General features: G+C 41.8%; 2 protein-coding genes across 7 annotated transcripts; both read left to right on the top strand.

Moving 5' to 3' along the window:
• The first annotated feature begins 610 nt into the window (after nucleotides 1-610).
• LOC109503830 (tubulin-folding cofactor B-like) lies at nucleotides 611-2,168 on the top strand. 2 transcript variants are annotated; one of them, XM_025300320.1, is made up of 3 exons: nucleotides 611-1,015; nucleotides 1,300-1,433; nucleotides 2,048-2,168. In XM_025300320.1, the coding sequence occupies exons 1-3, from the start codon at nucleotides 800-802 to the stop codon at nucleotides 2,103-2,105; spliced, it is 408 nt and encodes a 135-aa protein (XP_025156105.1). In that variant the 5' UTR covers nucleotides 611-799; the 3' UTR covers nucleotides 2,106-2,168. The 2 variants fall into 2 exon arrangements, with proteins under 2 accessions (XP_025156105.1, XP_025156104.1); XM_025300319.1 differs by having other exon boundaries at nucleotides 1,300-2,168.
• A 2,300-nt stretch (nucleotides 2,169-4,468) lies between these two features.
• LOC112588943 (uncharacterized) lies at nucleotides 4,469-9,169 on the top strand. Of its 5 annotated transcripts, none has more exons than XR_003113133.1 (4): nucleotides 4,819-4,888; nucleotides 5,219-5,359; nucleotides 5,469-5,520; nucleotides 9,059-9,115. XR_003113133.1 is itself a non-coding variant. In XM_025300316.1 (3 exons), the coding sequence occupies exons 1-3, from the start codon at nucleotides 4,600-4,602 to the stop codon at nucleotides 9,138-9,140; spliced, it is 423 nt and encodes a 140-aa protein (XP_025156101.1). In that variant the 5' UTR covers nucleotides 4,469-4,599; the 3' UTR covers nucleotides 9,141-9,169. The 5 variants fall into 5 exon arrangements, 2 of the variants coding, with proteins under 2 accessions (XP_025156101.1, XP_025156102.1); XR_003113132.1 differs by lacking the exon at nucleotides 9,059-9,115 and adding an exon at nucleotides 8,592-8,629 and having other exon boundaries at nucleotides 5,469-5,561; XR_003113131.1 differs by having other exon boundaries at nucleotides 4,826-4,888; nucleotides 5,469-5,561; nucleotides 9,059-9,102.
• Nucleotides 9,170-11,836: the final 2,667 nt, after the last annotated feature.

Genomic DNA, 11,836 nt, shown 5'->3' with positions numbered 1-11,836 from the left:
GTAAACAGGAGAGGGGAAGAGAATGGGGAGGAAAGGGTAGAGTAGAAGGAGATAAAGAAAGCGGTGAAAGGATTGAAAGATGGAAATGCAGCAGGAGGAGATGGAATCCCAAGTGAGGTATGGACCCAGATAGCCAAACCTGAGCGAACAAATTCCGCGCGAGAGTTGACACCAAGTGTTGATGGCAAATAGGCAACAAATTTGCAACAAACTTTATGTTATCAAATTCTACTGGCAAATTGCCACCAAATGTGCAACAAGGCTTGGTGCGGAGCATCTTGCAGTAAATTTGCGACAAAAACCGCGCAAGTTTTGCAGCGCATAACTTAGCACCAAATAGGCACCAAACACTAAGCAACACTTGCGCACAAGACACGAGAGCAAATTGGCAGCAAATCCGCAGCAAGCCTTGCACTCAATCAGCTGATCGAGATGGTTGCGATGTATGTTGGATTTTATACGGTTCCTAACCTGTATATTGATAAATTTTAATTGCAATTTTGCATTTAAAAAGAGAAAGGTGTATATAGAAATAAATATTTGACAAAACAGACTGTATAATTTATTATACAAACATATATACATATAAGACCACGATATTCGTAATTATCGCTATTTACATGTAAACGAAAGGCGAGAAATGAAATATATGCGGTGGGACATTAACTTGTGCATTCGTTGCAACTGATGATTCATCTCGTCCATCTCTTTCTGAAGACTGCAAAGTGGAAGTGGTATTTTAAAAGGATATCTCACGTATCATTTCCACACTTGGGTGAAAAGGTAAATATCTATAATTATGTTTTATATTGTAGATACTGTCAAAGCATTTCTTGAGAAGAACAAAGTAGGAAAATATAATGAAGAAGATATGAGAAAAAGAGTAGAAACGAAAAAAAAAGAAGAGAAAAAACGTGAGGAGGTAGAAGAACATTTAATCAGTCTATGTAAAATTGGAGATCGCTGTGAGGTATCTGTTCCAAATCAACGAAATCGAAGACCTACAGTTTTATATGTTAGTCAGCAGAAAATTATTATTTATAAAATAATCTTATACCAATAAAATTCATCTTTGTTTGAATCATGTATCCTGATTCTATATAAATATTTTATAATTATAGGTAAAATTGAATTTAACGCTCCGTTGGCTCCGCTATGGAGATATCCATCATTTATTTCGTAACTCCGGTGGCTCCGCTGTGGAGTCATTCTAGTATTAACATCAATACCTCTAGTTGCTTTTTGAAATTACAAGCATTTGTAATTTTTCCCGTTCAAAATAAAATTTCTCTTTCCCAGACGCTTCACTGCAAAAGTGCTGCCGGAGTTGCCAGAGTAGACAGTGATAAGAAAACGCGCGGAGTGCAAAGGATTAAAGATGACTGGTGGACTGGTCTTAAGTACAATGAAACTCTTGGCAAAAATGATGGAAGGTACAAGCATATATTTAATACCTCCTTATACTATACTAATACATATCTCTTTCTTACTTAATTTAATTTGTGCTTATTATGTTTTCATTAGGTCGGGTCTACAATAGGTGTAACAAGCTTTTAGCTATTTGGTCTAAGCTTTACCAATCACTTCCCATTTCATTTCCTTTATGTTGTGATTTTTATAATATTTATTATCTTTTGCATACAAACAGGGATTTGCTTGTATAATTGTTATTAAAACTTCGTTATCACCCAAGTACAACAAAAAATCATGATGATATCAAAATGACAAGAAATGACCGAATCATGATGAGAAAAAGAGTTTTTCTCATCATTTTGATGTCATTTTGATGTCATCGTGATTTTCTGTTCTACCTGAGCAGTGTCAGCAACATATTCTTCGTTGTCGGACATTTTGCCAAACCAGATCGAAACGTGCGTGAAAACGTGTACATGTGCCTAAATAATTTTTCTTATTGGCTTATCTTATTTATTACTGAGAGAAATCGGCCTTAAGCTTTAATTCCTAACTTCAAAAGTTTGGATCTACCCAATTTTACTGCCAGCGCTGAAAATTTATAGTTTACGTGACACAAACTATATATTTTCAGTATTGGCAGTGAATATCAGAACATAGCCTATATTGTTGCCTATGTTATTGCATTTTGAATAAGGTAAGTTTTGGAAACATCCCACGTTAGTTATGCACATTGTTCGAGCGTATACTCTTAAATAATTTTGTTACAGAAGTTGGTTAATATGGCCAATATAGTAAATATTATTGGTACTGATATGCTTACTGAAGCAGAAAGACATGTACAAAGAAATGGGAGACATTTCCGAACCCGAGAAGTTCCATTTGAACTTCCAGAAAACCAATTCATAAAATTATTTCGATTAACTACAAGACAGGCTGACAATATTATTGATATCGTAGAGCAATACCATCATCCAAAAAGATCTTCAGCATTAGATGCATCTGTGGAAGTAAGTTACTTGCTTCCATATCTATCAATATTATATCTGCTTTTTGTATCCATCTCTATTAATCGTCATGTGGAGAAAAATTCCCGCTCTTGTTATTGCTTTTTCTCTATTGGTTAAGAGTCTCCTGACAGTAGCGACAACACCGCTCTCGAGTTGCATGCGACAATTGTCACAGGTGACAATTGTCGCATGCGACATATCTCGTACGCTTTCAAGTGGTCTGTTTTTAGCTGCACTACTGAACTGGTGCAATAAGTTAAAGTGAGAAAAAATATAGTTGTCTCATTCTAACTTATTGCACTAGTTCCGCAGTGACTGCAGTGCAACTGAAAAGAACAGACCAAATAATTGAGTCCCAGAATTTTGTTGTCCACGTAGCATACAGAGAGGAGTGACACGTAGGAGTAAATAATTTACACATAAATGGATTCCGAGAATTACACGGTGGAACTGATATGTCAGGATATTGTGAAGGATCATCTTCAAGTGAACGCTTTAATACAAGTAAATATATGTATATATATGTGTGATTCTATCTCATAAACTATGAGATACACAGTCTGTCCCAGATCCAATGAGACTGGTCTAAAAAAAATACAAAGCGTTTATTATTTTGATTTTTTATTCTTGTTTATTCAAAATAGTATCCTTCTGAGTCAATACAGCGCTGGAAACGTACAACAAATTTTTCGAAACATTTTTTATATTCATCGGCTGGAATGGCCTTTAGTATGGCGGTCAAAGTCTTTTGGATGACCGGGATGGTATCGAAAGGATTTCCTTTCATCGCCAATTTCAGTTTGGGAAATAGCCAGAAGTCGCACGGAGCCAAATCAGGTGAATACGGTGGATGATCGATAACAATGATGCCTTTTTTTGTCAAGAATTCACGTACCATGATGACTTTGTGCGATGGTGCATTATCGTGCAACAAAAACCAACTGCCTGGCTCTCGATATTCCAGTCGAACTCGTCGAATTCTGGCCCACAATCGTTGTAGAACTCCCAGATAATATTCTGCGTTCACCGTCCGACCTTCTGGGACGAATTCACTGTGAACAATTCCCTTTGAATCGAAGAAAACGGTCAGCATTGTCTTGATTTTGCTCTTCTGAAAGCGTAATTTTTTCTCTTTTGGCTCTTCTGGTGACTTCCATGCCGCACTCTGACGTTTTGTTTTTGGCTCGTATTGAAAACACCACGTTTCATCACTAGTTACAATGGCTGACATGCTTGCCGGATTCCTTCGGGACATTTTTAACATGTCTTTGCAATGCTGAACTCTCCAATCTTTTTGGTCGTCTGTCAGAGTGTGTGGCACGAAGCGCGCACAGACCTTCCGTTTGCCCAAATCTTCGTTCAAAATTCGATAGACTGCGCTTTTCGGTATCCCAGTTTCCTCTTCGATGAGTCTCGCAGACACACAGCGGTCGCTTCGAAGAATTTCTTTGACTTTCTCGATGTTTTCTTCATTGCGAGTGGTTTTTGGCGGCGGTGCTCAGTCATCGTCTGCAAGGTCCTCACGACTGTCACGGAATCGGCCAAACCAACGGAAAACCTGTGCACGGGACATGCATTCATCCCTGTACACATTTTTTTAGCGTTTCGTACGTTACTGCACCACTTTTACCCAATTTAAAACAGAATTTAATATTCGCTCTTTGTTCCATGTTAGTTTTTCGACCGACGTACATAAAGTGACTTTACATAAAATGTCAAACCACAGTGAAATATCAACCGAATTCGCTCAAATTTTGAGGTTAAGTAGATGAAGGGTAGAATATTCACCTACCATCATTCACTCATAGATGTCGCTGCGCTAAGAACTTTGATGGAACCAGTCTCATCGTATCTGGGACAGATTGTATATAATCTCAATCTCAACTTTAGATTAACATCAATTCTGGAAAAAGAAGAAGGAAAGAAGAAGAGAAATTTAACATTATGTTTTACAATAATAAATAGTAGGATCATGTTTACAATAATAAATAATATGTTAGGAATTATATTATAATAAGCCAAATAACAAATCACCATGTATTTTCTGTGAAGGATATATAACAATGCACTGGGTTGTAGAAAGCGTTAGACGAACTCAATGCCGAAGGTAGGACCAAAATTGTAGTGTTAGAATCCTCCATGGAGTGATTAGCGTCTGTCGCTGAAACTGAACCAAATGAGAAGAAGAAGACAGTTGTTTTCCATTGTTGAGAGCTATAAGGAGCAATTAAATGTGTTCTTGGCGGTTTTTCGCAAGGCTAATGTCGTTAGTACTTGTGTCATAGATAAATTAGTTTGGGAGAATCTGCTCTCTCTGCCAGAGGAGCGGCAAAATGCTCTTCGTAAACGACGAGACAAACAAAGTTTGACAGATTCTTCTAGCCAAATCACAGACAAATTATTCAGCATCGTAAGGCATCTAGCTAAGACAACTCAGAGAAGTGCTGATATATTGGACATATTGTGTACGTACTATATTTTTGAATCATTTCATAAAAATATGGAATTTATTATATATCTATCATGCAGAATGAAGCAGTAACTATTATCTTATCTTGAATATCTTGAATATATGAGATATGAGAATAGAAAAATATTTAACAGAAAATATATGGTACTGAAACAATTGTCTTATAGTAATAAAGTTTTATTTTCTAAGTAAACTAAGCTTTAAAAATCTAAATCCTTTATCGTTTTTTCCTAAATTATTTTTTAAATAAAATGTTTTAATGTAATAAAATTTATTAAAATGTTTTTTTGTATCATAACTGATTTTGAATCGTTCTTTATTATAGGTTGTTATATTTCTTCTAATAACTGTTATCGAAAAATAAATTCAGAAACAGCATTCGATTAAAAAAAACAAAGATGACCTTCAAATCTTAGGAATCACCTGAAAAAAAGCGTTACCACCGCAAGGATTACTTCTGCACCATGTAATTTCTCTTTGTTAGATAAATTATTATTTATTATTATCGCCTCACTATATATTGTCTGTTTAAGAATAACTATTACGATTCTACCGATTTTGCTGTTTTGTTTCAGTAACATCCTCTGACAAAGTTGATAACGCGAGAAACGAGCTGGAGCATCAACAGTAAGTAATAGTGCAATCGGGAAAGCTCTTAGGAAAATATGGTAAATGCGAAGTCACCGATAAAGTATTACTTGCACTGGCCTTCGCGTTCTTCCTCGCCTGCGTGTTTTACATTTCACAAAAGAGACTGTTCTGAAAGCCCTTTGTATGTGATATTAATGAAATGGACTGATCATTTACGGTGATATCACGACTGTAACATATTGCGCAGGAATTCTCACGATAAATGACATAGAGAATGTATGTACTATAAGGTGTGGTAAAAAGAAATCCATTATTTTTGCATGAAATTGAAGGCTTTAATTACCATAGTTAGAGTGATCCGATTTAGGTCAAATATGCGCCGTTTTGTTCGATAACTTGTTGCCATTTTGAAGGTAATTTCATTATGCCTCTCTCATAGAAGCCCTCGACCCTATTGGCAAAAAATTGAGACAGTCGATTTTCACAAGCCTCTCTTGAAGCGAATTTTTCACCAGCAAAATTGTTCGCCATGGACAGGAACAGATGGTAATCACTTGGTGCCAGGTCCGGACTATAAGGTGGATGCATAAGAACCTCCCAACCAAGCTCCCGGAGCTTCTGGCGAGTCACTATCGATGTGTGTGGCCTGGCGTTGTCCTGATGGAACACAATTCCTCTCCTATTGGCCAAAGCTGGCCGCTTCTGGGCGATTGCTTCCTTCAGACGGTTCAATTGTTGACAGTACAGTTCCGAGTTAAGAGTTTTGCCGTAGGGGAGTAGCTCATAATAGATAATTCCCTGCCAATCCCACCAAACACACAGCAAAACCTTCCTGGCCGTCAATCCTGGCTTGGCCACCGTTTCCGCCGGCTCACCGCGATTCGACCACGACTGTTTTCGCTTGACGTTGTCGTAAGTCATCCACTTTTCATCACCAGTGACCAACCGCTTCAGAAATGGGTCGATTTTTGTTGCGATTCAGCATCGATTCGCAGATGGAAATTCGATCCATGAGGTTTTTTTTCGTTAACTCGTGTGGCACCCATATATCGAGCTTCTTTTTGTATCCAGCCTTATTCAAATGGTTCCAAACGGTTTTTTGTGCAATCTTTAGCTCTTGGGCAATCGAAACAGTGCTTACATGACAGTCGAACTCGACAATATCCATGATTTCATCGATATTTTCGACAATTGGCCTTCCAGTGCGTGGTGCATCTTTGACATCGAAATTACCGGAACGGAATCGACGAAACCAAAATTGCGCGTGATTGGCTGTTACAGTATCAGGACCATAAACACTATTCACATTTTCAGCCGCCTGGCTTGCGTTTTCCCCTTTATCGAAGAAAAACTGTAAAATATAGCGTATTTTCTCTTTGCTAGTGTCCATCTTTGACGCGCGCTCAAATAAAACTGAGTCAACTAATCACAAAACTGTCAAAAAAGTTTTTTTAGTACGAAATCTCACCTTTCTAACGCCATCTAGTGGAACCCGATCGGACTTATACAACGCGAGATACAGATAACTAAAGCCATCTATTGGAAAAATAATGGATTTCTTTTTACTACACCTGATATTTAAGAGGAGAAATCGGGTGAGATTTTACAAATTGTAACGAGGCGCAGATGCACCTCGTTACTACCAGCCCGACCGACCACCTGTCGGGCCGAAGAACGGCGCTTTACGCCACCCTAAAAAACTCGAAGTCGATCGCACCGCCGTTATCACGAGCCGCCGCTATCGCGCGCCGCGGCGATCACGCGCTGCCGCTAGCGCGCGCGGCCGCGATCACGCGCCGTCACCGTGCCTCGCGCCGATAGGCACGCCGCTCGATCGCCGCCGTATCAATCGTAGCGCGAACAACTATAAAACGGCGGCGATCGAGCTCCTAGTCACCAGACCGATCCGTACCGCCGTTCTAGCTAGACGCCCTATGCCAACAGCAAGAAGGACCGTTTCGCTCTGCCTTCCGCTTTCCGACTACCCGACCGGCGACTAAGAACACGGGATTGTGCGTCCGCAGTCTCGATCGAGCGTTCTCGATACTTGGCCGTCTCCCGTTTTCCTGGGCTCGTGTGTACGCGTGCTCAGTCGAGCGTACTCGACAGTCTATCACCGTTACCCGCCGCCTTGAGCCAGGGGTTCGCCCGTCGGCGAACTCCGCTGAGCGTACTCGGCCTTTAGGCGATCCGTCTAGCGACCAAGAACCCGGGACGGTGTGTCCGCCGTCTCCGCTGAGTGTCCGCAGCACTTTGGTCGCTTTCCTCCACGAACGTAGGGAAAAGGGAAGGTGCGTACGCCTTCTCTGTCGAGAGTCCTCGGCCCCGACGGACGAAATTATCTCGCGTCTCCCGCGACTCGCGTGCGTGCGCTCGACCGAGAATCGAAATCTCCGGTCCGGCGACCATTTTTACGCGAGCAATTCCGAAGCGAGTATTGGGCGATAATTGTCCGAGACGCCCAGCGTCGCGAAGCGAGACCGATCACCGCGCCGTTACCGTCGTTACGGTCTACACGCGTCGCGCAATAGGCCCCGCCTTCCGCACGGCCTATCCGTTCGTACGAGCACTCGCACCGCTCACCGCACCGCACCGTACCGTACCGACGCGCCTTATAAACGCAACCCGCGACATCGTCTTCGGGGCCGAACTCTTGTACCAAATTAAGTATAGAATAAAGCTAACGTACTTATATTATTCTCGAACGTCTCGCTGCTTTCCTCCTCACCGAACCCGGACTCCGACGAGCCTTATCCGCGCGAAACGCGTAGCAGCGACCGAACCGCGGAGTTCGGCCGTTACAAAGTATTTTAATGACTTTACGCGTGTGTGGATAAATTTCTCGTTAATCTCTGAAGGACGTTTTCATTCGGTCACCAAATCTTATGAAATAAACTCAACTGGTTGTACATAATGGTATCCTGTAAGAAGATAAAATATTTATTAAATTTCAAAATGTATACACGTTTCTATTATTCATTATCACTAAAATAACGATGTCGTATCGCGAGACGCTATGGAAACTAATTGCTCGTACATTTTTACAACCGCTTATGAATTCCTTCCTGGTGACTATTCCGTCTCTGTCTACGTCCATCTTCTTGAAGAACTTGTCCACTTGGATGTTAACTGCGGGCTGGATAGTCTGCGCGTCCTGCACCATCTCATAAATCGCGAATATTATGACCAACATTTCTCGCTTCGTGATACAACCTTCTCCATAAAAATCGTAGAATCTGATGAAAAGTAGGTCCAGAGAATATTTCGCATGTTATGATCTTCGAGGTTATTGACTTCAATAAGTATTAGTGATCAAATATTTAATAAATATCCAATAATCAAGTAAAATTTCTATTGCGACTAATATTAATTTAATAAATATTAATTACATTTTTAAATGTCACTTTTTAACTTTGAGTATTATTCCGAGGAAAAATGATTATATATGTAAATTTTCTCTGCACAGCCATCATTAAACAGCAAGAAAAAAGTATAAAGTGGTCAGTCTGTGCCCGAAGAAGTTACAGAAAATCAAACCGAACTTCTTAACTGACACGAAATAAAAATCTTTCAGGTTGCGCTCGAAAATGAACCTGGAATCAGACAGTCCGTTACTAATAGCGATTACTGCTCACCCAAATATCCAAGAGAGCTGATCGACCATGCCGTTCACGATCGATGCTGTGGCATCCAGAAGATCGCTGAAGCTGACGAAACCGTCACCATCCTTATCGAAACTGTAGAAGACGATTTGCGTGCATCTGGTTGGGTCGGCCAATGGGAACAGTTTTTGGCGTATGCGGGTTTCAAATCGCCAGGCGTCACACTGTTTACGCAGTATCTCCGCCGGCGGACCGAATCGTCGTCAGTCGCGAAAAGACGGGACTCTTAGCTGAAAGTATTTGAGCGAACGTTAATTCAGAACGCGATGTCGTGAACTTCTCGCGAAGAAATGAGAAAGAGATCTTTCCTTCTAAGTATTCTCTTGATGCGTGAAAAATTGGTGGCAAGTTTTGATACCTTTTTTATAATATTTTCTCGTAAGTTCTTGTAGTATATAACGATTACCGTGCGCGTGTTAGCTCATTTCATGTAGTGAAAAGTAAAAATAAGAATTCTGAATAGTTTTGTATACTAATATTTCTTTCGTAGTCATAACATAAAAACTTATGCAATGTGACTTAACCCTTCCGTGTCTGACTTTTTTCTAGAAATAATCTGCGTCTAATTCACGTTTTACTAAAGATTTTTAGAATTGCTGATTATGAATTTGTAGTAAAAATTTCAAAATTCAGAATAATACCCATAGTTGTAAAATATTTATATAGAAATTATATAGAATACACAAGTCAATATATCCCACCGCATATATTTCATTTCTCACCTTTCGTTTACATGTAAATAACGATAATTACGAATATCGTGTTCTTATATGTATATATATTTATATAATAAATTACACAGTCTGTTTTGTCAAATATTTATTTCTATATACCTTTCCCTTTTTAAATGCAGAATTGTAATTAAAATTTAGCAATATATAGGTTAGGAGCCATTTAAAACCTAACGCACGTCGCTACCATCTCGATCAGCTGATTGAGTGCAAGGCTTGCTGCGGATTTTTTGCCAATTTGCTCTCGTGTCTTGTGCGCAAGTGTTGCTCGGTGTTTGGTGCCTATTTGGTGCTAAGTTATGCGCTACAAAACTTGCGCGGTTTTTACTGCAAATTTACTGCAAGTTGCCCCGCATCAAGCCTTGACGTCAAAACACAATCCTAAAGAGGATACAGTTGCATATGGTTTTGGCATCAAGTTTTGATCGAATTTGCTGCCAATTTGCGCTCAATTTGCACTCATTTTGCTCATTGGGGAAGTACGGGGGACAGGAGGTGCAGAGATGCTTAGGGGAAATATGTAAAAGGGTGTGGATGGGAGAGAGTTGGCCAGAGGAATGGAGCGAGGGAGTGGTAGTGCCGATCAGGAAGAAGGGAGAAGGGAAGAGAGTGGAGGAGTACAGAGGGGTGATTCTGACACAGACAGTATATAAAGTATACACAACAATATTAGTGCAGAGGCTGAGGGAGGAGGTGGAGAGGAAGAAGATACTGCCGGAGAGTCAGGCGGGGTTTAAGAGGGGAAAGGGGAGAATGGACAATATATATGCGTTGAATTATCTAATAAACAGGCAGGTGAAGAGGAGAGATAGGAGGCTGATAGTGCTATTCGTGGATCTCAAGGCAGCTTTGGACTCAGTGAATAGGGAGGTGTTGGGAAAAGTGATGAGGGAAAGGGGAGTAAGAGAAGGACTGGTGAAAAGATGCGAGGATGTGTTAGGGGAGACAAGGAGCAGAATGAGAGTAGGGGGGAGAGAAGGAAAAATATTCTTGACAAGAAGGGGGGGTGAGACAAGAGTGCCCGTTGAGTCCGCTGCTATTTACATTAATAGCGAATATAGATGAGGAGCTGAAGAGAGAGGGGTGGGGGTAAGGCTAGTGGAGGGGAGGGTATATACGCTGGCGTACGCAGATGACCTAGCGATATTGGCGGAAGATGAGGAGGGGATGAAGGGAATGATGGAAAGACTAGAAAGATATTTTGAAAGGAAGGGGTTAGAGGGTTAGAGGTAAACATAGAAAAGACGAAAGTAATGAGGTGCAGGAAGAGTGGAGGGAGATGGAGGAAGGTGGATTGGAGATGGAAAGAGAAGAGAGTGGAGGAGGTGAAGGAATATAAATATTTAGGGTATGTGGTGATGAGGAGTGGAGGGCAGGAGGCATAGGTGAGGGATAGGGAAGGAAGGGAGCGAGGGTAATTGGACAGGTATGGGGAATAGGGGAGCGTCGACCGGGGACCCGTCGCCCTAGGCGGCATGGCAGTCGACGTTCCCCGGGGGGGGGGTCTAGGTAGCGGGCCCGAGATGACACCGGCCGAGGAGGACGAGGGACCTCTGAACAATAGGGGGCCAGATCCTCGGCCGCCTCGGGCCCGCCTCCGGACACGGGGAAGGATCCGGGGGGTTCGGATAGGGTAGGTCCGCGAAAGGACCCGACCCAGAGTGGATCTCCCTGGTCCTCCCTGTGCATCGGACAGGTAAGGAAGGAGGGGAATGGAACACCCAGTTGGGGCTGGGTCCACTTCCCCAAAATCCTCCCCTCCCTGATTAGCAGGGGGATGGTAAGGAGGGAGGGTGGATGTCCCCTCTCTCCTAGGTGACACCAGAAGGCCAACCGGCGGGACAAACCCGCCGGGGACCGCGGCCTGGATTTCCTTGGTGAAACAGGGCGCGGTACACGGAGGCGTGGGGCTCCCTAAGAGCCTTGGGGCCGGGGGGTTGGGGAGGGAATGCGGGAGCA

This window comes from Harpegnathos saltator, unplaced genomic scaffold (genome assembly GCF_003227715.2).
Source record: "Harpegnathos saltator strain DR-91 unplaced genomic scaffold, Hsal_v8.6 scaffold353, whole genome shotgun sequence".
Classification (NCBI taxonomy): Eukaryota; Metazoa; Arthropoda; class Insecta; order Hymenoptera; family Formicidae; genus Harpegnathos; species Harpegnathos saltator.
Note: the sequence above shows the minus strand (reverse complement) of the source record. Positions and strands in the feature narration are given on the sequence as shown.